The sequence below is a fragment of the Dendrobates tinctorius genome, unplaced genomic scaffold, assembly GCF_039654945.1.
Source record: "Dendrobates tinctorius isolate UK_male_01 unplaced genomic scaffold, ASM3965494v1 ptg000201l, whole genome shotgun sequence".
NCBI lineage: Eukaryota > Metazoa > Chordata > Amphibia > Anura > Dendrobatidae > Dendrobates > Dendrobates tinctorius.
This window is the reverse complement of record NW_027361868.1, coordinates 11,769,075-11,796,503: the sequence shown is the minus strand read 5'-3', so window position 1 is coordinate 11,796,503 and position 27,429 is coordinate 11,769,075. Positions and strand designations below refer to the sequence as shown.

Here is a 27,429-nt window from a genome sequence, read left to right as displayed (position 1 = left end):
ATCTTTTTGAATCCTCTCTCTTCTCTAGTATTAGCTATCCCTCCTAGCTTTGTGTCATCAGCAAATTTAATCAGTTTACCCTCAATTCCTTCATCTAAATCGTTGATAAAGATGTTGAACAATACAGGGCCCAGGACAGAGCCCTGTGGTACCCCAATTGAGACATTCTTCCAACTGGATGTGCAGCCATTTACGACCACTCTTTGGGTCCGATCACTAAGCCAGTTATGAATCCACCTAACAGTTGCCTTGTCCATTCCATACTTAGTTATTTTTTCAATAAGGATTGTATGAGAGACTTTGTCAAATGCTTTGCTGAAGTCAAGATATACTATATCTACAGCATTTCCTTGATCCACCCAATCAGTGATACCGTCATAGAAGGAAATTAAGTTAGTCTGACATGACTTATTAGTTACAAACCCATGCTGACTCTGTTTGATCACTTCATTCTTATCCAGGTATTGACATACATGTTGTTTAATAATTTGTTCAAAGATCTTTCCTGGTATAGAAGTCAGACTCACCGGCCTATAGTTGCCTGGGTCCACCTTCTTCCCCTTTTTGAAGATAGGAACAACATTTGCTCTTCTCCAGTCTTCTGGCACTTCTCCTGTTCTCCAAGAATTTTCAAAGATTATGGAGAGGGGTTCAAAAATTTCTTCTGCTATCTCCTTCAGTACTCTGGGGTGTAATTCATCTGGACCTGGAGACTTGAATTCATTTAGGTTAGCTAAGTGTTTCCTCACTATCTTTCTGTTTATAGATATCCTGGATTCTTCTATTCCCTTAATAGGACAGTGAAAAACAGTTGATGTTACATTTCCTTTCTGAGAGAAAACAGATGCAAAATAGGAATTTAAAAGTTCAGCCTTCTCAACATCCTGTCTTACCATTTCATTATTTTCATCCTGTAAAAATCCTATAGCATCTTTGACTTTTCTTTTACTTTTTACATATCCCCAAAATCCTTTATTATTGCTTTTGACATCTCTTGCAAGCCTCAATTCATTTTCAGCTTTAGTAATCTGATTTGTGCCCTGCGGGTTCTGCAGACAGCATTATATTCTTCTTTAGATATGCCTCCCTCTTTCCATTTTATAAACATTTTTTTCTTCCTTTTTAGCATGTGCTTAAGTTCTGTGTTCATCCATCCTGGTTTCCTTAAATGCATCCTATTCTTCCCTCTTTTTGGAATTGTTAACAACTGTGCTTTGAGAATTTCATTTTTCAAGATTTCCCATCCTTCCTGGACATTTTTGTCTTTAAGGATATCCAGCCATTGGATCCCTCCAATTCTCTTTCTGAGTTCCTTAAAATCTGCCTTTCTGAAATCTAACCTTGACGTCTGAGTCTTCACAGGTCTTCCGCCTCTAGTTATCCAAAATTCTAAAATATCATGGTCGCTACCTCCTAGGGTCCCAGCCACTTTTACCTCCTCAACCATTTCCTCCCTGTTTATAAGGATTAGATCCAAGGTAGCAGTTCCCCTTGTTTTCTCCCCTACCTTTTGGAAGATAAAGTTGTCAGCAAGAGAGGATAAGAATTTCCTTGACCTGTTAGTTTTGCCTGAGAGAGATTCCCAACAAATGTCTGGATAGTTGAAATCTCCCATGACAACTATGTCATATTTTTTGGAGAACTTTTTGGAAAACGGATGGAAAAATAAAAAATCGCATAGAAATCGCATGACACTCGCATAACACTCCACCCTTTTTTCCAGTCCAGAAATCGGACCGTTTTTTAATCGCCAATGGGTATGAGGCCTAAGAGTACAAAGATGTTGGACTCCCCCGGTTTGGTACAGTCTCTGGCGCTGAGCCCACACCTGATATATACAGCTGACATGTGCCTGCAACAGCCGCGGGTGCAATCGTGATCCACCCGCGGCTGTTAACTTGTTAAATACCGCTGTCAATCTCTGAATAAGTCATTTAACTTGCGCTTACAGCCACCGCCCATCAGTGACCCCATCACATGATTGCAGGTAACCGATGGGTTGGCATGACAACCAGAGGTCTCCAGCATACCTCTATGGTTGTCATAACCAGACTGCTATGAGCGCCGCCCTGGGGATTGAGGGACTTGCTCTGCCAAGATTTCAATTTGTGACGTCTGCCGTACATGTACAGCGGAGTTGCAAATTGTATGTATGGAGCGGGATTGGAGGAATCAATTGTCAAAGTGGCATTTAAGACGTCGGATTGTAAATAAAATCAGAAAAAAATGACATATTTGGTATCTCTTTGTGCATAACTATCAGACCTAATAAAATATAGTAATTATCCCATATGATGAATGCCAAAATGGAAAAAAAAATGAAATTGCAGTTCTTTGGCCACTTTGTCTCACAAAAAATGAATTAAAACAGACTAGTTGTATGGACCCTAAAATAGGATAAATAGTGATGATAAAAACTACAGCTTATATGGGAGAAATCAAAACCTCATATAACTCTATCGACAGAAAAATAAAAAACTTATAGCTATTGTAAGACAACGCAAAAAAAATAAAATAAAAGTGGAGTTGGGCCTGGGGAACGCTAAGGAAACTGAGCCGCAAGTTTTTGAGGAGCTTTGAGTTTTTGAGGATGATTTTGTAGAGTTTTTATTCAGTGTCCATTCCAAAAACTCAACATAAAGACTCGGTGTAAATACATCCAAAGGATATGTGCAAAGTAATGTTTTATTAGATGTTTTTGGATCAGAAACTAAGTGGAAACTTTCCATATCCTCACAGAAACTCTTCAAAAACCTGAAGTTTTGAAGTTTTGACTTAGTACTTTTTTGTGGTGTTTAAAATATGTTTTTGAAGCAAAAATCTCTCTTTTTTTGGGGGTGTCTTTCGTTAAGTTTTTTCCTCGAATGATTTATTTTTCGCACCCTTTGGATTGGACAACGCCTAGTTTGGAAAGGTTTCCTTCTGGATCTGCTTCAAATTGACTTGCACATTCCTTTTGCTGTGTTTAAAATCCCCTTCAGGAAACAAAAAAAAGCTCCAAAAACTCCTCATAGTGGATTTTGCATGGAAATCAATAGAGAGAATTTTTAAAGAGTTTTTGTATTGTATTTTGAGGAGGAATTTGGATCCACTCAACAAAACACCATGTGATGTAATGGTACGTGCATGCGTCTTTTTCATGCAGCTTCTGCTCTAGAAAAACTCCTGAAAAAGCATTAAACACTCAAAAGAATGAACATTTCTATGTAAAAGCGACTTCCTGTTCATATGTTCACACATCTCAGCTTCTTTTTAACCAGTTCCGAATTGCAGAAGTCGCAAAGTGATTTTTTTTCCTTTAGTTTCTTCATTGTTGAATGGAGTTAAAAATAAAGTCTGGAAAATGACAATTAAAAAAAGATGCCTCAAAAATGCTGAAAAACACTAAAAACCTCCTCTACTTTCAAAAAGAGTTCAGACAATGACTAAAGAAAAAAAAAAAAGCTAAACATAGACACTTCAGGAAAGAAAAAGTGGTAAGAAACAAACCAATCTCCAAGTGCATACTACTTCAGGAAATGTGCCTTCTTTGGGGAGTTTTTTTTGTTTCCTGAGAAGGTTTGGAAAAGTTTTTCAAGCGTTTTTGCATTTATTTTCTTTTAAGTGTTTTTTTTTAACCTTTTGATTGGACAGTCCCAAATTCAGAGCGTTTTTTATCCATCAAGAGAGGCTTAGGCCGAGAGAGAGAGAGAGAGAGAGAGAGAGAGAGAGAGAGAGAGAGAGAGATATTGAGAGAGAGATTGAGAGATTTTTTTTTTTTTTTTTTTGTCCGGCACCCAGAAAGAAATTCGGGTTAAATCAGTGTATGCAGGATCCGCCAGAGAAAAAAACGTTACAAGCTCCGTTTTGAAATTTTTGAGGATGGTGACGGACAGCAACTTTTGGCAGATCCTCACAAAAAACGGATGCAACGGACAGCAATCCGTCACAATCCGCCATTAATGCAAGTTGTAAAAAACGGAAGTGTGAAAGAGGCCTTAGGCCTCTTTCACACATGTTTTTTTGCCGTCAGTCACAATCCGTCGTTTTGTGAAAAAAACGGATCCAGCAAATAATTGTGCTGGATCAGTTTTTTTTAATCATAGACTTGTATTAGCGACGGATCCAGCGACGGATCCAGTGCCATCCGTCATTAGCTATAATGGAATCCAGCGACGGATTGTCTTTTAAAACTGATTATGCCCGGAATAATCTTTCTTCCTTTGATTTAGCCCCATTTTCCATTCTGGCACAGAAAAAATTCTCTCTCTCTCTCTTAAAGGCCACGTTCACACGGTCAGTATTTGGTCAGTTTTTTACCTCAGTATTTATAATCCAAAACCAGGAGCTGGTGATAAATCCAGAAGTGGTGACGTGCTTCTATTATACGTCTCCTCTGATTGTTCCACTCCTGCTTTTGGCTTAGGCCATGTGCACACGTTGTGGATTTTGCTGCGGATCCGCAGCGTTTCAGGCTCTGCGGGTCCACAGCAGATTTAGCTGCGCTGTACAGTACCATTGTTTTCACTGGTAAACTGAAAAACGCTGTGCACATGCTGCAGATTTTTCCGCGCGGATTTGCTGCGGGTTCAAATCCGCAGCATGTCAGTTCTTTGTGCGGATTCCGCTGCGGTTTCACACCTTCTCCATTGTAGAGGTGTGAAACCGCAGGGCTAAACCGCAGGTAAATCACAGGTCTTTTGACCTGCGGATTTACCTGCGGATTTTTCCAAATCTGCAGCACCTAAAACTACGTTTCCACATAGCCTTATAAACACTGAGGTAAAAAACTGACCAAATGCTCCATGCACGAACGTGGCCTTTAAGCCTCTCTTCATGAAAAAAATATCTTTCAGGTGTTTTTTAAGCAATATTTTTCTCACGTTTTTTTTTTTTTTTTTTTTTTTCAGAATGGACCCAATTGAAAATACTCCTTAAAAAACTCTTGTGTGTACACAGCCTAAGGCAAACATATAACGTTAATGTGTATTATATATAATACGCATTTATATTGTACGTGTGTGTGTATATATATATATATATATATATATATATATATATATGCACACACATATTATAATATAAGCCTCTGGGGTTATATGTATGTTTTCATATCTATCTATTTTTATGCGTTTATTCTCGCTCTCTCTATATATTATTATTATTTTGCACCATACTAAATAACACTATTTGTATGACATGTATTTACGACCTATTTCTACGGTCTATAGGTTATATGGAGCTCTGGTATGAGCTGCTGACAGGACTACAGCCCGCACTGGCTGACAGGACAGGAGCTGCCTCATGTCACCTCCTCACAGTCCCCAGTGCCGGGCGGGAGTGAGAGGCGTACAAGCGGCGCGTGGTTCATTCCTCGTCACTCTCCAGCTCACCACCCCCATGCACTGAGCAGTTGGTACGCTCCGTGCTGGGAGCATCATGGCGATAGATGGTAAGTAGGCCAATAACTGTCTGCTGATCGTCTCATTAACAAGTCATTAGGGGGGTTCTGAGACCCTGCGGCCAGCACAGGGCGAGGCAGCGGCGACCACTAATAACAGTGTGCATGACCCGGCTGTAGTATATAGTGTGCACTGTGACTGACAGCAGCTGTGCTCAGTGTGTGTACTGGGCATCCCCCAGTGCCTGTGTATGGTGTGACTGGTGGCCAGTGCCCGGCTGGTGATGGCCCCTGACAGAGGTGTGGGCTTTACACGCGCCACTTTTTCTGCTCTGCCCGGTTACTTCGGCTTTTTTCGGTGCATAAAGCGACTTTTAATTGGCGCGGTCACACGATAAAAGCGTGAAAAACACTGGGGCGACACGGCGGCTTTGGGTTGGACCGAAAATGTTTCGCTTTGTCTGTGAGGGAAACGACCGAATCTCTGATTGACGTCGCTGTCCGTGATGGCAGAGTGGTGACACGCTAATGGCGACCTTCGGCCGTGAATCCAACATGGCAACCGCATGTGACTGGGAACGTCATGTCAGTCCCGGGGCCACATGAAAAAAAATCGGAGCATTCCCCATTTTGGTCCGTATTATGGACCGGAATAATCGAGGCAGTGTAAAGGCGGCAGCGGCGGCACCCATGGGCGATCGCACCCAGCCTTCATATTGGAAAACCAGGGGGCCAGTCACCATCGAGAATTGCGGGCGTGATGCCTCCGTGTGACCATCCGTAGGCGCCCGAGCTGCCTATTTATTCAAATTATTATTTTTTTTAAATTGCAAATACTCCAACAATATTTATGGCATAGGCTACAGATACGTCATAAGTGGCTCGTTGGTGAGAGTCCGAGCACGCCGTCACGTCCATTATGCTTGTTGGGAGCCCTCTTTGCTCAAACAGGTGATGATATCACACCGTAAAGGTGTCATTTGGAGCACCCCTTTAAGTCCTGGTTGGTGTAACAACACGATGCACATGCAACGCCGCGCCGGCCCAGCTAATCAAGACGAGGCATCAAGGTTGCAGACGGATCGCAGGGGTCTCGTCAGGTGTCGACTCTACTAATCTCAAAAATAAAGGAGCAGAAGCGCTCAGCAATGTGCTGCTCTCATCCAAGACTGAAGAGGAGTGCAGCTCCAGGTGAGTGCTTCTGCTCTTTTATTGTAGTGATGATAGTGGGTTACAACACCCGGACCCCCCCCACAGATCGAGACTTTACTGTGATGACTGACAAAAAGTTTCGTGGTTTAGACAGATGACTTCAATAATGACTATAGGTCTCCAAACTGTAACTCTGTAACTGTCGCAGCACCACAACTCCCAGCATGTATGTACAGACTGCAACATAATGGAAGTTGTAGTTGCAACAGCTGGAAAGTCTCATTTTGGATGACTCCATTGCTTTGTGCAGCTGGTATGTAGGACTTGTGGTGCTGAATGGACAGCTCCCGATTAGCTATTAGCATAAGTACCAGGGCGTTACACACAAATCTGATGGCCCCTATTCATTGCTTTTTTTAAGTCACTTTTTTTTAAAACTTTTGGCCCTTGTTGACTTTATTCATTTTTTTTTCATGTTTTTTTATTTGTGTTTAACCTTTTTTAATGCAAAAATGTTGCATTTTGTGGTTAAAAAAAAAAAAGAAAAACCTCACAAAATTTCGAACATATATTAAATCAATCCTGTGGTCGATTACAGTACATTTGTGCAAAAATTCTGCAGCTTTTTAAACTCATGATTGATGAATCCAGGACAGAAATAATTTGAAAAGCCTGGCCGCAACTACAAACATAAAGACCCCCCTCCAAAAAAAACAAGAACAAAACAAAAACAGGCAAACGCATATAAAATAGACTTTAAAAAGGGCACAAGTAAAAAGAAAAATAAGGCACAAATGAAAAAAGAGGCTGAAAACATTAAAATGTAGGCAAAAAATAGGCTCAAATGCAATAATGAAATGAGTCCTGCTTTTTATTGCGTTTTTGTGTCATATAATGGGAATGTGTAGGCTACCACTTTGTGATGTGTGAAGGGTCCGCTTACTTCAGTGGGTACTAGAAATCCATCCACATTAGAGATCCACTGGTCGGACCCCCACCGGTCATATATTTATAACCTACCCAACGACGGTAATCTGTAGACAGGAGCCAATGAGAATTGTCTTCTACTTTCCGACATCCCCAGCTCTTCTTTTGATTAGCCGACATCATCGTTGTGTCATGACGCATATGTGACGTCGCACCAGACTGGCTACTCAGGAGAAGATCCAAGGATACCGTCACATAGGAGATCGTTCTCAGGGCTCCTATCCAGCGGCGTAGCCATTGGGTTGGGTCCTGCAAATCGACTAATTTCATGTATTCCGAATCATATAACAATTCTTTTAAACTTTAGATTTCACATGTTCCTTTGTTCCTTCTGGAAATGTATTCGTAAAATGATATTATACTGGTAATAGGGGGCTCTGATGTCAGTACTGTGAGTGGGGCAGGAACTAGATGTGGCTCTCATGGTCAGAAAGGTTGGGGAGTCGGGACCTCTGACATAGAATAACAGCTGCTCCCAACAGGTGGCGCTATAGAGCTCAAGTCCTCTTCATCTCTGAAGAGGCAATTTGCAGCTCATATGGTAAAACTTTTGTCCAATATGGGGTATTTGATGACCACATGAATCATTTTAGGCCAATACTGTCCTATATGAAAATATCTTGTAAGGCGATTCTTCTTCCCTTTTAAATAGAAAACATATAGTTTTTATTTTTGTGGGTTTTTTTGTTATACATATAGTATCTTCTAAGAATGTTTGGTAATTGTTTTACCCATTTTTCCATATTGCTCTTTTTGTACAAACATTATCCTGAAATCTAGCAGTTTTCACAAGCCTCATAATACACTGACACTGTTGCTTCCTGTGCTGTACATATCACTTCTCAGAAGGCATTTTTATCATCACAGGCAGGATTACAATGAGCCTATATAAAGGATCTGTCATTCACAATAGGTGAGATCACAGCTCACCTCCTCCTCCTGCACAATGACTTATAACACCTCTATATACAGTAGATAACACAGGATCCTCCATTTACAATAGGTGATGTTACAGCTCACCTCCTCCTCCTCCTGTACAATGACTGGTATCACCTCTATATACAGTAGATAACATAGTATCCACTATTCACAATAGGTGATATCACAGCTCACCTCTTCCTCCAGTACAATGACTTATAACATCTCTATATACAGTAGATAACATAGGATCCACTATTTACAGTAGGCAATATCACATCTCACCTCCTCCTGTACAATGAATGGTCACACCTCTATATACAGGAGAAAAAAAAAGAATCCACCATTCACAGTAGGTGATGTCACAGCTCACCTTCTCCTTCTGTACAATGACTGATAGCACCTCTATATAGAGTAGATGACACAGGATCCACCATTCACAAAAGGTGACGTAGCAGCTGACCGCCACCCCCTCTTATACAATGACTGATAACACCTCTATATACAGCATATAATACAGGATCCACCATTCCCAATATGTGATATCACAGCTCACCTCCTCCCCCTCCTATACAATGACTGATGACACCTCTATATACAGCATATAATACAGGATCCACCATTCCCAATATGTGATATCACAGCTTACCTCCTCCTTCCTGCAGAATGGATCTTATGCCAAGTAGGATTCTCAGTTAACAGACAGGTTACATCTTTTAGATTCAACATAAGGAAGAGTTCAGATAATTGCGCCGTGATTACTGATGCTGCCTTGTTGCTTTGAGGGTATCTATCAGATGGGTCTTCATATAACTAAGTGAATGCTCCTACTCTTGAGACTTCCCCAAAAATGAGCGCTGGCAGCGTTGGCCCAACTGTGCATTGCGTTGACAGCCATTTGGGAGTAAGGAAGAATGGGATCCAACCACTGGGATTGGCACCTACCGGCAGAACAAGGAAACTTTTATCCCCTTCAGAATAAAGTGTCAAACTTAGCGCTCAGCCTTTTCGGCAGCCCCATGGAGAATAATTAAAGTGGTATAAGACCTGCCTCTCCATTTTCCAAGGAGGATAGGAGTCTCCCATTTTGGCTAACCTTCTGATCGGTGTGGGTCCCATTGGTCGCACCCCGACAGATCAGTAAGTTATTGAATATCATGTTGGTAGGTGACGAATTGTTTTCACCGGCAACCCCTTTAATATGTAAAAGAATTGTCCATCCTAGTTTTTTTTACAGTGCCGTCGATCTCCATGCTAACCGTTCCAACTAGACAGGCCTGACCACTACAGCAGCTCCCTAACCACAGTGTTTACACATTGGTCACTGCTGCTGCTAGTGATTGGCTGCAGTGGTCACACGTCTGTATAAGCAGAACAGGATGCACAGAGATCGACTTTGTCATGTGTCATCTGTAAGAGCAAGCACAGAGACCCGAACCAGCGCTGGAAGAGGTGGAAAGGGATCGGTAAGGTGAGTATGATTTATCTTTTATTTTCCTTGATGCTGGGAATTTTTGGATTATGATTTATCTTTTATTTTCCTTGCTGCTGGGAATTTTTGGATTATGATTTATCTTTTATTTTCCTTGATGCTGGGAATTTTTGGATTATGATTTATCTTTTATTTTCCTTGATGCTGGGAATTTTTGGAGTATGATTTATCTTTCTATTTTCCTGGATGCTGTAATTTTTTTTCCAGAAAAAAAGGATTATACAACCCCTTTAAGTAATAAGATAAAAGGTTAGGAAACAAAGCCAATAACATGCAGCTGCAACACAACATTACTTATACCATCAGTTTCTATTTTTCCCTCACTGTCTTATTTGTTGATGCCTCTGTAATTGCTCCTGCTATGTAAAACAATGATTAGGAGTCATTTGCATAATTGCCAGTGAGGTTTGAAATTAAACTTTTATTCCTTCCCATAAAATGTCTGTGATACGAGCATTATTATTGGCGCGTAAGTGTATTTTCACTTGTTATGGTTTAAGATTATCCATGGGTAAGTCCCACTTTGTAAGGTAGTCTCTGAACGTTCCATGTAATTCTCATATTTTACAACATTTCAAAGTTCAACTCTTCATAAGAAGTTCAGAGTTTTCATAATTACGTCGCTTTGCTCTTTTTGTTCTCATTTGTTGCCACTTTAAAAAAAAATTTGGTTTTTCGTTTTCCACTTTTTGGCTTTTTTTTGGCGCAAAAGGAATACAAACATGGAGTGATTTTTTTTTTTGTATGCCTGAATTGATTCCACAAATTACGCAACATTTTCATTCTTAAAAATGTGCAATTAAGGTAAAAGGCAAAAATAAAGAACTTTTTTTTTTTTTGTGCTTACGTTAATTCTTGAACCACGTGCAAAATTTTGAAAAAAGTGGCACAAAAGCACCCAACAAAGAATGTTAGAAGACAAAAAGAATAATGATTAAAAAAAAATAAAAATGCATATGCTGAATTTGGCCCTAGAGATCTGTATGACATTGTGCTGTATCTATTGGAAATAAGCTCTCTTACCAGTAAGCTATTTTTTCGGTGAGCATACATCTGTAGATTCTAGTTTTCTATTTAGAAATATTTGGACCCCAGACTAAATAAACTGAGTTCCTGGGCATCCCCATATCATATGACAAAGCGTTCTCTGCCCCCTTGATTGCGCCTAGTACATCATTGGATTGCTATTTCCTAGGAGTCAAATCCACTCTATGGATCCATAGCTCACAGATTCCGACAAGCTATAGTGTATGGGGGTTCTATAACTCTCCCCTAATGGCAGATGTTAAGGGGAAACAAATATCAAGCATTTATTTTGGTGCCATTATTCTCGTCCAAACTTTTTACATTTTGTTGCCAGAGAGTTTAAAAGAAATCTGATGTAAGTGCAGAGAGCCTGATTCCATTGATGTATCAATTACTGGACTGCTTGCTGCATTTTGATAGAATCCCTGTTTTCTCTGCTCTGTGCTCTGAATGCTGAGCTCTGTATAACACCGCCCACACCACTGATTGGCAGCTTCTTGTGTGCACTGTCAGCAAGCAGCCAAACAATCATGGGGGGCGGGTGTTGTGAATTCACTTTCTGGTCTGCCTCTGGTTTCTGGTGAGGGTGGTGGAGCTGGTTGTATTGATAGAGGAGTTATGAGTTCTCTTTCCAGGCTCCCTCTTGTGGTTGCAGGAGGTAATGAAGCTGATCTAATTAACAGAGACCAGCCACCTGATAATGAGGAAGACGATTGGACATCTGGAGTCTATGACTGGATTTAAGACAGCCGACTCTAGCCCCTGCTGGTGATTTTTCCTGCCTCCTGAGGTCTTAGTTTCCAGTTCAGTCTATGCCTTCTCAAGCTAAGTGTTCTTTGCTATTGTTCACATTTGATTTGGTTTTGTCTATTCAGTTTTGTGTGGTCAGCTAGCCCCAGCTGGGGCTGTGCTGAATTTCCATTCTTGTTACTGTTTGTGCCAGTTTGCTTTTTGTCCCTTATTAGATTGGCCTCTTTTTGCTCTGTTTTCAGAATATGTCAGAGTGCTGATGTAGTGGGTGAAGTCTAGTGACTTCAGTGGTTTTTTTGCTATCAGAAGTGTTGGACATTTTTGAACGGGGTTTTTTGGGCGTGATTGCAGACAGTATCTTTCCTTTCCTGTCCTTTCTAATTAGTGTGGGCCCCATCATTTGCTCAGCCTATTTTCCTACCTGTGTTTGTGTTTTCATCTTGTCTCACCGACAATACATGTTTGGGGGCTATCTATTCCTTTGGGGTCTGCTCTGGGGCAGTTTAGATTTCCCCTTTTCTTGCTTTAGGTTTATTTAGTCCTCCGGCTGTGTCGAGGCGTCTAGAATCATCGTAGGTACGCTCCACGGCTACTGCTAGTTGTGTGGATAGGATCAGGGGTCTGCAATCCGCTTAGTTACCAACCTCTCTGGTTTTCTGTGGCTTAGCTTGGTCTTGTTTTTGTCCTCGGTGACCCAATTATGACAGGCGGGGTTACGTACATTAGTCTGATTTGCCTGCAAGTGAGAACTTTTCCTCTTGTGATAATCTGGTAAGACACTGATTGTATTTAAACTACAGCAAGTTGCTAAGGAAAAGACACATCCCTAGAATCAGGCTCTTCTCTTACATTAGGCTGCTCTCATAATTAAAATAAAATCTGCCTTGCTGACAGATTCCCTTTAGGCTATGTGCACACGTAGCGGAACTCTCGCAGAAGTTACCGCGAGAATTCCGGATTCCATTCCGCGGGAAAATTGCATTTTAAATTCCTGCGATTTTCCCGTGGAAAAACTAGCGTTTTGCAAGCATAACTAGCTTGCAGAATGCTAGCGTTTTCCAAGCGATCTGTAGCATCGCTTGGAGAACTGATTGACAGGTTGGTCACACTCGTCAAACATAGTGTTTGATGAGTGTGACCAACTTTTTACTACTGAGGCTGCCTATGCAGCATCAGTAGTAAAAGATAGGATGTAAAAAATAATAAAAAAAATAAAAAATATTGTTATTCTTACCTTCCGGCGTCCCGCGCAGCCTTCCCGCCTCTCTCCACGCTCCCGGTCCCAGTAATCCTTTGCGAGAATGACCGCGATGGCGTCTGTTCTCGCGGGATCGCGACGTCTTGCGATCATTCGCGATGACGTCGCGCTCCGACGTCATCGCGAATGACTGCGAGACGTCACGATCCCGCGAGAACGGACGCCATCGCGGTCATTCTCGCAAAGGATTACTGGGACCGGGTGCGTGGAGAGAGGCGAGAAGGCTGCGCGGGACGACGGAAGGTAAGAATAACAATATTTTTTATTTTAAATTCTATTTTTTACAGGGATATGGTACCCAAAGCCCGGAGGACAGTCTCCTCTCTTCTGGACCGTGGGTACCATCCGCAAATGTTCTGCTTACTTTTCGCATGGTGTGCACAGCCACATGCGGAAAGTAAGCAGAACAATGCATTCCTATGGGTGCGGATCGCCACGATTCCGCTAAATTAATGAGCATGCTGCGTTTTTTACCGCGAAGCGATTCCGCCACGGAAAAAACCGCAGCATTAGCACATCATTGCGGAATCCCGTAGGAATGCATGGGATGCTTATTTTTCGCGGCAAAATCGCACGTTTAAAACCGCAGCGGAAACGCGAAAAAAAGCTACGTGTGAACTCAGCCTTAAGGGCTTATTCAGACATTGCAAATTTGCTGCTGATTTTCTGTTTGAATTTGTAAAACTCTGCAGCAGATTACGGTAGCAGCAAAAGTGAATAAGGTTTCAAAAATCTCGTCCACAAGATGCAAATAATTTCCCTCTGGAAGTTGACCCATATTTCTGATCTCTATATTTTTAGCATGTGAATCCTTTGTGTAGATGTTCACTGTAGATTTCTTTTTTTTTTTTTGCAGTGTATTGGGTTATTTGTGAAGTAAATTCGCACTAAAATATTCATGTCAAAATCTATGTCACAATCCATTATGATTTTTTTCCGTCACATGTGCGCATATTCCAAAGTTGCATTGGCGGGCAGCTAACAAAAACCTCTGCATTTCTACCCAATTCCAGTCATGTTACTTTTATAACCTACTCTGTCCTAGACCTGATGGGACCTGTGTATTTATTTTGAAAATATATGACAGCATGGCCTTATCATTATTTTTTCAGTTTATTGTTAATCTCCTCCTATTTAGTTTATGTGATAGTTCCTCTGGGTTTCTCAGTAGAGACAAAAACCTTTCAACGTAGCTGCAAGGTCGATCGGTTGATCACTTTGGGTCCTGATTTTTTTGGATCTAAAACAAGCAGAGTGATATCAAGGAAAACAGAGGAAGGCATTTTCTTTGCATGGAGATCATGCAAGGGCATTTCCTTTGCAGTGGTATTACATGGCAAATAAATGGGCTTGCGTCTAATGCCAGAGTTCTTCTTTTACAAATCTGCTCTTGTGTGTAGCAGACAGGGGCCCCAGGTAGGCCTTTATGAAAGACCCCTTTAAGAACTGCTACTATAGAAAACAATGTTTTGGTCCTGATTTTGCAGACGGCATTGATGCAGAAATGAAGAATGATTTTTTTTTTTTCATTTGTGCAGTTTTTAATGCGTCAGGCCCATTGTGTCATTTCTGCCAGTCCTGCAGTAATTTCTTTAATATTGCCCCCCTAAGGAAAAGGTTATAGAATAAGGAAGGGGACATTTTAACATATGAATGGAGTACAATACTTAGATTATAATCTTACTGAGCAGTTATCTTGCCAAGTCATTTGGGTCAATGAGTCACTTCGGCTCAGTGTTTTCACGGTCCCCATGGTAGCACATAGACGTTCGATTGGAAATAGAAAAAAAAAAATCCGCCCCCATCAAAGTATAATTTGAGCATTTCTTTGTAGTTCAGAACATTTTCCATTTCTTATTCATACAACTAGAGGCTGATTAAGGAGCAATTCTCAAATTGCCACTGATATGGATAGAGAGGTAAAGGGGGGTTGGTTTGTATAACTACCTTAAGGAGTTATAGAATAAACTATCCTGTGTGTGTACAGGCAGAATATCACTATTTCTACTTAATTTATGACCGATATCTCGCATTTTCACCAGGTTTCTTATTTGCAGGCACTATCTCTTAAATTACAATGGTTTTTAAGCTGACGAGCAGGAGACTAGCTGTGTTATCTCCCTTAGACAGATCAGGACACAAAGAGGTATTCCTGCTCTTGTTTCGTTTGTTAGCTTGCAGAGAGAAGCAGCAGAGGTCTGAAGGAAATTATTCTTCAGTACTGAGCATTGCAGATGTGAATCCAGCTCTTTGATGTAGTAAAATACTTGTTAGAAAGCTCTGCACAATCTTTCTGTGTCTCTCTCTGACTGTTTTCTCACTTTGCTCTTCACTCCTTTTCTGCTCTCCAAAGAGTGTAATAGGAGGTGTAACATGACAACACAGTGAGCTGGTGGTCTGTTTATTCTGAGCAAGGCAGTTGAGCTGTTTTTTTTTTTCAGAATGGAAGACCAGTTCAGGAAGTGGCTAGAAGGGAAAGAAGTGGCTCCTTAATTAGCACGCAGAGAAAAGCAGCAGCTGTATGGCCGAAATTATGCACCAGTACTAAGCTGTGTAGATGTGAGTCCAACTCTTAGTTTTGGTAAAAGACTTGTTAGAAAGCTCAGCACAATCTTTTTGTGTCTCCCGCTCTCTGTTTTATCACTTTTCTCCTCCTCCCCTCTCCAAATGAGTATAATAGGAGGTGTAACTGACAACGCAGTGAGGTGGCTATCTGTCTTGTCCAAATGAGGCAGTTGAGCTGTTTTTTTTTTTTTCAGAGTGGATGACTAGTTGAGGAGGCAGTTGGAAGGGAAAGAAATGGTTCATAAGTGGAGAAATAGACAGATTTTTCAGTACAGAGCTTTGCAGATATGAACCCAGCTCTTTGATGAGGTAAAATACTTGTAAGAAAGCCCAGCACAATCTTTCTATGTCTCCATCTGTCCGTTTTATCACTTAGCTACTTCTCCTTTCCTCTCCAAAGTGTGTAATAGGAGATGTAACATGATAACACAGTGCGCTGGCGGTATGTCTTGTCCGAGCAAGACAGTTGAGCTGTTTTTTTCACAGTGCATGACAAGTTCAGGAGGCAGTTGCAAGGAAAGGAAGTGGCTCATAAATGGAGAAATATGTAGATTTCTCTGATAAGATATATTCACCTGTGTTAGGCTGTGTGCAAACACTGCGGATTTTGCTGCGGTGTACAGTACCATGATTCCCTATGGGAATCAAAAACCGCAATGCAGATGGTGCGGAATTTTCTGCGCGGATTATCTGCGGTTTTCAATCCGCAGATTCTTTCTGCGGATTCTGCTGCGGTTTGCCATCTCCTCCATTGAGGAGATGAAAAACCGCAGGGCAAAACCGCAGAGCAATCCGCAGGTAAAACCGCAGGTCTTTTGACCTGCGGTTTCACCTGCGGATTTTACAAAATCCGCGCGGATGAATCCGCACCTAATCCGCAGCGTGTGCACACAGCCTTATTGATTTACAGTATGCAACATTTGTTGAAAGTACCGTTCACTTTAAAGTCCAGCGATCAATGCAAAATGCTATCTCTGCAGTTAGGGACAGGTACATAGGAATCGGACTCGAAGTTCTATACAACGGGACTTGACGTGATGTAGATATATGTTACAATTCTGAAAGGGTTTGGTAGCCAAATGCTTGTTTGGCCAATGGTTATCTCTCCTGACTCCCTAATATATACGCTGAAGGAGAAGGGTAATAATCTTCCTGCGATACAACTCAGGTGGTAGCTTATGGATTGGACATATTGAAAGACAGCATGCCTGAGCTTTCTTTCCCCTGATAGGGGAAAATTGAGATACTACCATATGTTTTAGATGGAGGGTCGGTCCCCTGCAAGGACTTTAGGCTTTAGTCCTAGTTGCATAGCTAATTTTAATGCTCTTAAAGAGGTTATCTAGTCTTTTTCTAAAAGTATACAGTCACATTGTTATGAACTGACCTGAGTTGGAGTAGTGGTATTGTAACCACTAGGGGCAGCACTGGCAGGTAGCGTAGTCAGGAGATAGCCAGAGCTCTGTACACAGTAGCAGAGCTGCCACTAGGAATTTTAGGACCCCATACTGGCAAAATCCTCCCATCCTACCCCCATATATGTTTTTTCATCCTACAGCCATATATGTACTCTCATCTTGCTCCCATATGTCTCTATCCTGCTCCCGTTTATGTCCTCTATCCCATATGTCTCCATCCTGCCCCCCCCTCATATGTCTCCATCCTGCCCCCATCATATGTCTACGTCCTGCCCCCCATATGTCTCCATCCTGCCCCTCCATATGTCACCCATTATTTGACTTAAAAAATATTCTCCTTACTGGCTGGGGTCCAGCGGTGTCCTCTAACTCAAGCATTGATAGTGACGTCATACGCCGGTGACGTGCGCTTTGATGTCAGCTGCCAGCCTTTGATTGGCTGGCGACTCCTATTGCTGTGCAGGAAGCAATAGGTTGTAACTGACGCATGTTCAGTTATTAGCAAACGGCTGAATCCTGCTCGTGGGGCCGGTGAGGAGGGGGGCCCCATATGCCAGTAAGGGCAGTAATGCCCAGATGGCGGCTCTGCACAGGAGCAGTAGTATAGTTTGGACAAAGCAGCAGATGAAAAGAGGGCTTGACTAAAGGCTTGGCGCTCAATAATATCGCAGGGAAGGAAAGTGCAATGCCAGGTTTAAATAGGGTGTTCAATCATGAGATTACAGGGTGGAGACAATCAGGAACAACACAGGTACTAGTTTCTGGGTTAGCAAGGAACTGTCCAGCAACTGAATAGATCAGAGGGAAGAGCTGCTGCCTGGTGCACAAGAGCTGATGTCCTGACACATAGAGTGCAGTCAGGATTCACCAGTGAAAGCGGTGGTCATATGTGCAGTCACGTGCCAACTAGACGTGGATTGGCTTCTCTCATTGAGTTGCAGTGGCGGAATGTCACGTGACTGCCCGCTCTCATTGGTAATACTGGTGAGTCCTGACAGTGTGTGCATCGGACGTTGTCGTGATTCAAATATCTGACAAGGAGTGCAAACCTCGACCACCCCTTTAACATTGGCAAGGGTTCGTTACTCAATTATTTATTTGGAAATAGGTCAATCAGCAGTGGAAAATATGGCTCCGCACCGATGCTTTTATTATATCTGTCCCAGACGCTAAATTCTGGGCTCTATGATCAATTGCTGAATTCCAGCAAATATTGAGCCACTTATGACTGTTCCTTGGCTTCTCATTGTCAGGCACAGTTTGGTGGTACATCTATCTTTGCATGGCGGTGTCATTGTATGAGGCTGCGTGCACTAGACACAGATGGCCCTGCATTGTTTGTCTCTCATATACCCATCACGTGCTGTCCCCGGGGACATCCTCTGGTTGGATTAATACACCTTTAATAGGGAGATGAGGCCAAATAAACACCTCATTAGGACTAATCTGGCTGCAGACAACAGGCCCTCTGCTTTGAGGGTTTCACAGGGGGAGGATTGTAGGTGTAGTACGCCTTATAACATATCAAGTGTGACAGCTACACAAGACCGCCATCTCTTTTTAATGCATAAAGCAGCAAACACTCGTCTGCGATCATTGCCTGCTAGTGACTTAAACTCTCTCTAAGGGTAGGTTCACCCGACCACATGCGAGAAAAACGGACTAATTGTTCTGATCAGACTGATTAGAATGGAATCAGTGTTTCTCGTCCATCGAGGAAAAAAAAGAAAGTTTTTCCACCTTTTTCATTCTGTCCATGAAAATCAGACTGCACTTGGATATCATTCGAGTGCAGTCTAATTTTTTTCACAGACCCATAGACTTACATTGCCGATTTTGATCTGACATGTTGGATCCAAATCAGACACGTCTACTTTTTTTTTCTGCAGACCACTTGTTCCTAGGAAAAATTTTGGAAGGGAGTCTGTAAAGTATATCTGTATTACTCCTCTGTCTGAATTAGATCCATAAGGCTAGGTCTGCACAGTGACATTTGTCGTGTGGCAAAGTCTTGCAGCAAAAATATCTGTGCAGCTTTTCTGCAAGCTCTGAATGTGCTGTAAATAAATTGTCTAAGACGCAGATAAGTCGCGCCCATGTCGCTTGCGACTTGCATTTGAAGTCTATGGAAAGTGTGTATCTCGTGGGTCTTGCGACCAACTACAGAAAATCCAAAACGTTTGAAAACAAGAAGAAATAATGATTAATGAATAATTGTCCGAAATCACTAGATGCAATGTGACGCTGTGCGATTTCAGTATCGCGCGACCCATGTCGCTGTGTAGCCCCAGCCTTAATGCAACCTGCGTTTTCCTCCACCCGTCCTGTGTTTTGGAGAAGCCCCTGTTTTTAGCATACAAACGCCGATGAGAAATCACCGACGTCTCAGCTCTTAGGCCTCATACCCATTGACGATTAAAAAAACGGTCCGATTTCTGGAATGTAAAAAAGGGGGGAGTGTTATGCGAGTGTCATGCCATTTCTATGCGATTTTTAATCTTTCCATCCGTTTTCTATCCGTTTTACATCCGTTTTTTTTTTTCCCAGCAACTATTTTTCTACAGTCATTTACAGGACCATTTACTGTGTTCTATACCACAGAATGGTAATGTATCCGTTTAAAACAGATGGAAAACGGATGGTCCGTTTTTGGTCCGTTTTTTTAATCGCACCCATTGACTTGTATTGGCGAAAATCGCTGCAAATCACAGCATGCTGCGATTTTTTTTTCTCAGACCGATTTTGTATGAGAAATAAATCGCAAGTGAGGTGTCACCCATTCACTAACATAGGTCAGAGTGCAATCCGATTTAAAATCGGATTGCAATCGTCCGATTTTATCGCCAGTATGAGGCCTTACCCTTTAAACAGCAAAAACGGGCAGCACTCGGATGTCACCCATATTTTTTATGGACTTTATACACTTGAATGACCAAGCTTGATCCACAGATTGGATGATGTCTTTGTTTGTTTCTTGTTTTTTGTTTCTGCCCACAATAAAAAAAATGGTTATGGGAATTAGCCCTAAGCCCTTCGCGCAGAAGAAGGAAAACCCTAAATAATGGCTAGGTAAGTGTGCGGGTATGGATTTTCCTTGACATTCTCTATGACTAACGACCCATGAAGTTTATGAGGTCATTGCGCAGTATAGATTCACGCGAGGTCGATAAACACATACTTTTCTATTTCTTTCATTGTCATAATTACTGTACAGTCGTGGAGGACTTCAGTGCAACTCCTGTACAGCGTTGTATACAGGGAGGATGGTGAGTCTGTGGAGAGAGATACATAAGGTTTTTCTCACTCGATATTCCTTCTACGCTGGAAAACAATCATACATTTATTTTGGAGTAAAATTATGAATCCTTCTGTATATGCGACAAAAAAAAATAAAAAAATAAAAAAAATATATATATATATATATATATATATATATATATATATATATATATATATACACTCACTGGCCACTTTATTAGGTACACCATGCTAGTAACGGGTTGGACCCCCTTTTGCCTTCAGAACTGCCTCAATTCTTCGTGGCAGAGATTCAACAAGGTGCTGGAAGCATTCCTCAGAGATTTTGGACCATATTGACATGATGGCATCACACAGTTGGCGCAGATTTGTCGGCTGCACATCCCTGATGCGAATCTCCCGTTCCACCACATCCCAAAGATGCTCTATTGGATTGAGATCTGGTGACTGAGGAGGCCATTTGAGTACAGTGAACTCATTGTCATGTTCAAGAAACCAATCTGAGATGATTCGAGCTTTATGACATGGCGCATTATCCTGCTGAAAGTAGCCATCAGATGCCTGTTCTTAGCTGAGAGGAGTGGTACCCAGTGTGGTCTTCTGCTGCTGTAGCCCATCTGCCTCAAAGTTCGACGCACTGTGCGTTCAGAGATGCTCTTCTGCCTACCTTGGTTGTAACGGGTGGCAATTTGAGTCACTGTTGCCTTTCTATCAGCTCGAACCAGTCTGCCCATTCTCCTCTGACCTCTGGCATCAACAAGGCATTTCCGGCCACAGAACTGCCGCTCACTGGATTTTTTTTCTTTTTCGGACCATTCTCTGTAAACCCTAGAGATGGTTGTGCGTGAAAATCCCAGTAGATCAGCAGTTTCTGAAATTCTCAGACCAGCCCTTCTGGCACCAACAATGATGCCACGTTCAAAGGCACTCAAATCACCTTTCTTCCCCATACTGATGCTCGGTTTGAACTGCAGGAGATTGTCTTGACCATGTCTACATGCCTAAATGCACTGAGTTGCCGCCATGTGATTGGCTGATTAGAAATTAAGTCTTAACACACAGTTGGACAGGTGTACCTAATAAAGTGGCCAGTGAGTGTATATAATCTCTCTCTTAAATCTAATGTCTACAACTCATATGCAGGACAATGTGTCTCCGTGGTGACAGGCAACAAACAAAATCCGTGTCATCAGATCCTGCAGTGTCACCTCTTTCCATCTGTGTATTCCCTAGACATTTTTGACTTTAGGCAGAGTTGTTTCCTTTATTTTATTTTTTAGATGAATTTGGACATTATGAATAAATTGGTTACATAGTCGGTCATACATATAAAAAGTCTACACATCGCTCCTGTTAATAAGCCAGTTTTTTGTCACGTGAAAAAAATCACAACAAAAAGAATAATTTCAGAATTGTTTCCATCTTTAATGTCATAATCTTTATAATTCAATTGAAATATAAACAAAATGGAAAAAGAAAAAAATAAAGAACTAAAATAATGTGTTTGCATAAAATATGCACACCCTTATTCTTATATTGCATGGCAGAATTGGTAATCTTTGCCCACTCTTCCTTGCAGTAGACTCACATCTGTCAGATTGCGAAGGCATCTCTTGAGTTGCAGCGCCTTCTTCAGGTCCCCACAGATTTTCAATTGGATTCAGACCATTAAAATATTTCAGTCTTCTGGCAAAGCCATTCTTCAGTTGATTTAGAAGTATGCTTAGGTTTGTTTTTTTATCCTGAAAGGTGAAATTGCTCTTGTTCTTCAACTTTGTAACGGAGGCCTGAAGGTTTTTGTGCAAAAATGACTGATATTTGAAACTGTTCATAATTCCCTTCACGTTGATTAAAGCATGAATTCTAGGTGCCGAAATACAGCCCCAAAGCATAATGCTGCCTCCACCATGCTTCACTGTAGGTATGGTGTTCTTTTACACAATGTTAGCTTTGTACCAACCATACCCTTTATGGCCAAAAAGTTGAACTTTGGTCTCATCAGACCATAACAGGTTTTTCCACATTTTTTTGAGATGTAGGTTTTAGCAAAACATAGGCAGGCTTGAATGTTTGTCTTTCTAAGAAAAGGCTTCCACCTTACCACCCTACCCAACAGGCCAGACATATGAACAATTCTGGATAATGTTGTCACATGCAGGACACAACCATCGCTAGCCAGAAATTTCTGCAGCTTCTTTAATATTGCTGTTTGCCTCTAGGCTGAATCCCGATTCAATATTCTTTTTAATAATTTTTGAGGGGCGTCCAGTTCTGGGTTATGTCACTTTTTAGTGCCAAATATAAAGGGGTTGTCCGGTCCAAATTGGTAAATTTAAGTCACTTCTTGAAGACGTCTTCACAGTATTTCATGAGATATTTAATGCCTTGGAAAAATTTTTGTACCGTTCTCTTGACTGATAACTTGGAATAATAAGATTCCCTTTGCTGTGTTGTGAGCTGTTTGCGGACTATGGCTTTTGCGGTAAAGTACAACTAAGAAAATGTCAGGAAAATATATGGGGTTAATCAAAATCCCTGTGAATAGTGACAGCCGTGTGCTCACTACTGTGTAACCATATCCCCAGTTATAAGAGGGTGTTCACATTGATGCCACCACATTATTTTAGTTTTCTTATTATTATTTTCTCTCTCAAAATTATTTCAGTTTGTTTCTCAATGGATTTGTGCAGATTATAGGTGACATTAAAAGTGGAAAATTTTCTGAAATTATGGCTATGCCTCTTGGTATGATTTTTTTTTTTTACATGACCATAACCTGGCATTTTAACAGGGGTGTGTAGACTTTTTACATCCACTGTAGCCTATTAACATGATTGCACTGATACAAATTAGGCAATGTTAACATTAGAGATGAGCAAGTTAGATTTTCGCAGATCTTGTTGGTCATCCTGTCCGCTCCTCTTTGGCTTCAGTGCCTTTCATTCTGATCGCTACCGGTGCTTACTGGGCACTGCAACGTCATGATGTCGCGTGAGGAATCGTGGGCACCGGAGATGCCCAGGTTAACAGGATAAGGGTGTCTGACTTAGACGTAAAGACCAGCTGCCATGAAGGACTCAACTGGCCACCGCACAATGGTGGAACAAAATCAAAAAACATCCTGCTGCTTACAGGGGCTACATCCCCATCAAAGCAAAGGACAGGACATCTCAGTGAAACCCAAAAGACCCCAATGTACCACCATTAGTGATATCCATGGATCCAGCAGTGCATCATGCTATCCAGTCATTTTTCTGCAAGTGCCACATTATCTATAGAGACTATTAAGACACTTTTTGATGGTCCTCAGTCTGACCGTTTTTGGATACTGGTAGTTAGTCCACCTGAAACATACCTCTCCGACGTCCGTCCACAGCCCTCTCTGGTGGAAGGTTAATTAAGCCATTATTTTTTTATGATTTGCTGGAACAGTGAAGCCCGATAAGGATCAACAGAGGATATTTTTTCTGTAAATGATGACCATGGGAATCTCTAAATGCAAAACGCAGTAATCATTTTTTTTTCTTATTTTCTTATGTCTCAATTTTGCAGGTGGGGAAAGAACTTGTGGAGTCCATGAACTAATCTGTATTAGAAAAGGTAAGTGTTCACATTTTGACACATTGGATACAGAAGCCAGAGAAACATACTTTCCTTGCTTTCCTCATATTTTGGCACTTCTTTGGGTTGTTTTGGCACCTCTTTGCATTGTTTTTTTTTCTAAATTTGTGTTTTCTTCATATTGCCTTTAAAGGGAATGTCTGACCTTTAAAAATAAATGTTAAGAAGGAAAGGAAGGAAAGAAACAGAATTACTCGCTGGCTTTAATCCTCCCCCCCCCCCCCCCGTGGCTCTAGCACAGGGCTCTCTGGTGGTCTCTGGTGGTCAGGCCTGTGATTTAGCTGCAGCGGTCAGGTGACAGGAAAAGGAAATTATCCAGTGCAGCCAATCACATGTCAGGGCAGGCAAGTGACTGAAGAATGGGATATCATTGCTTCCTGTCTTTATGGACACCACCAGAGCCGCCAGCGCTGCAGCAGGGGTAGAGCAGGTGTATATGCATTCTTTGCATTTTTCCAGTGACATTTTTTCCTCTGCAATAGTATCAGAAGCATAAATTGACATCTTGCGGATTTTAAATCCGCATTATAGAGAATTTCTTATCAACGTGTAGATGAGACTTTGGGAGTACACATTGGATTTTCTGCACACAAAAAAAAGTTCTATTACGTATATAGACCATGGGAGCATACCCTTAGGCGGTATGGGAACATACCCTTAGGCGGTATGGGAACATACCCTTAGGCGGTATGGGAACATACCCTTAGGCGGTATGGGAGCATACCCTTAGGCGGTATGGGAACATACCCTTAGGCGGTATGGGAACATACCCTTAGGCGGTATGGGAGCATACCCTTAGGCGGTATGGGAGCATACCCTTAGGCGGTATGGGAGCATACCCTTAGGCGGTATGGGAGCATACCCTTAGGCGGTATGGGAGCATACCCTTAGGCGGTATGGGAACATACCCTTAGGCGGTATGGGAACATACCCTTAGGCATTATGGGAACATACCCTTAGGCATTATGGGAGCATACCCTTAGGCGGTATGGGAGCATACCCTTAGGCGGTATGGGAGCATACCCTTAGGCGGTATGGGAGCATACCCTTAGGCGGTATGAGAACATACCCTTAGGCGGTATGAGAACATACCCTTAGGCGGTATGAGAACATACCCTTAGGCGGTATGAGAACATACCCTTAGGTGGTTTGAGAACATACCCTTAGGTCAGTCTTTATTTACCCCTGTGATGTGAACATTTTTCTGAAAAGGGATTGTGTGCAGTTCTTTTTGCTGAGTTTTTGGAGTAGAAACTACACGGAAGAAGAAGTTTTGAGTTTTGGAGGAGGATTTTGGACAGTTTGTGCTCTGTTTCAGCTCCAAAAACTCAAGGAAAAAAGACTCAGTGAGAACACACCCTGTATATTAAAAAGTTTATTTGGACAGAACATAGATCGTAAATACGGCCATACAAACTGGTAGGTGTACTTACATAAGCATAGACACATAGGCATGGATATATGCACCAGTGTTTCTCAATCAAGGTTCCTTTGGGCCAATTTCCCCCCCAACCCCTTGTTTGCTAATAGGCTCTTCCAAGAAGAAATAAAGGTGCTGAGACCAACCATTGCAGCCATCTAAGTTGCCTCTATGTACATTTATAGAAAAACCACAAATAATTGAGATGGGAATATCCCTTTCAAGGATTAATAAGGATATGCCATCACTTTATGGGTCAGACCCCTAGGACCTCTGTCAATCCTGATAATGAAGGGGCACATTTGGCTCCTTCACTATTTTTTACTGCTGCCTCAGCTTTGCAGAGATCAACCACCATACTAATTCACTTCAAGCGAGGAAAGAAGGAAGAACTTTGAAGACAGTGATTTTAGGACTGGTGCAGGTCTCAAAAAGTCGGACCCTGATTGATTATAAAGAGATGGAATTTCTATTGAGAGTTTCCATGTAGTTCTGCAGATGTTTTTTTTTCATTGCACTTGTAGATAACAGAGAAGTAAAAGTTCCTTCTTTAAATCATTCTGCACATCCACTATATATAGAGCAGGCTCAGGCGCTGAGCCTGAACCATATACAATTGGTGTCAGCTGTGTCATACTGTCGGCACCAGCTTCTTATAGCAAAGATTGGAACCAGCACTTATTTTGGTGGGGCATCCACTTGGGCCCCTTGGGCCCCTCCATGAAGTGATCAGTGGGTGCTGATGGATTGTCATTAGAGTTGGTGCAAATTGATTCTCCTCAACAGTAATCTATGGTTGCTGGACCGCTTGCCTCCTGCCTGCCGACATCCACTGCTCTCCTTTTGATTAGCTGACCTGAAACGGCGTCATATGTGCTGTATGCCGCAACATTAACATCACACTAGACTGGCTAATCAAAAGAGGAGCTGGGGACACCAACAGGAGGTGGTTCTAGACTGGCTAATCAAAAGAGGAGCTGGGGACACCAACAGGAGGTGGTTCTCAGGGCTCCTATCCAGTGGCCACATTTTACTGACAAGGTCGCTGGAGCGGGTCTTGCTAAAGCATTGCAGACTGTAGAACAAACAATTAAATGTTATGAAGAAAAAGTTTTTAAAAAATATAAAGGTGGAATCCCCTCTATTTCCACAATATAAAAATAAACAGAAAAAAAAAACATTTTAAATATTGCTAAGTTCGCAAAAATCCGATCCATCAAATTATAAAATTATTTAACCCAAACGGTAAACCCCCAAAAGCATAAAAAAATCAAAACCGCATAATTTCTATTTTTCAGTTGTCGAACTTTCCTACAAAATGCAATAAAATCAAAGCATTATGTGCACCTCGAAATACAGTAGTACTAATGAAAACGATTATGACTTTTATCAGAAGGAAAGCAACAATCAAAAATGAAAATTGGCCTTCGCGGGAAGATGTTATTATAAACGGTGACTAAGAAGTCATCAGGTTACATTGTCACTAGAGTTGGGATGATCCATTCACTGGACTCTAGGTGGATCAATTGATGAGATTCAAGGTGGATCGATTGATGAGTCTCTAGGCGGATCGATTAACGGGACTCTAGGTGGATCAATTTGCAGGACTCTAGGCTGATAGATTGACGGGACTCTAGGCCGATCGATTTCCAGGACTCTAGGCCGATCGATTTCCAGGACTCTAGGCCGATCGATTTCCAGGACTCTAGGCGGATTGATTGATGGGACTCTAGGCGGATTGATTGATGGGACTCTAGGCGGGTGGATTGATGGGACTTTAGGTGGATTGATTGATTGGACTCTAGGCCGATCGATTGATGGGACTCTGCGTGGATCGATTGACGGGACTCTAGGCGGATCGATTGTTGGGACTCTACGTGGATCGATTGATGGGACTGTAGGTGGATCAATTAACGGGACTCTAGGTGGATCGATTGACGGGACTCTGGGTGAATCGATTGACAGGACTCTAGGTGGATCGATTGACAGGACTCTAGGTGGATCGATTGACGAGACTTTAGGTGGATCAGTTTCCAGGACTCTAGGCTGATAGATTGACGGGACTCTAGGCGGATCGATTTCCAGGACTCTAGGCGGATCGATTTCCAGGACTCTAGGCGGATCGATTTCTAGGACTCTAGGCGGATCGATTGATGGGACTCTAGGTGGATCGATTGATGGGAC

General features: G+C 41.9%; 1 protein-coding gene across 1 annotated transcript in view; it reads left to right on the top strand.

Annotated features, from left to right (window-relative positions):
• Positions 1–5,138: 5,138 nt before the first annotated feature.
• Positions 5,139–27,429, top strand: part of SYT14 (synaptotagmin 14) — a 162,436-nt gene continuing 140,145 nt past the window's right edge. Inside the window, exons 1-2 of the mRNA XM_073553429.1 lie at positions 5,139–5,431; positions 23,757–23,804. Of these exons, the coding sequence (XP_073409530.1) occupies positions 5,419–5,431; positions 23,757–23,804 (61 nt within the window). The 5' untranslated portion in view covers positions 5,139–5,418. The remainder of the gene's footprint in view (positions 5,432–23,756; positions 23,805–27,429) is intronic.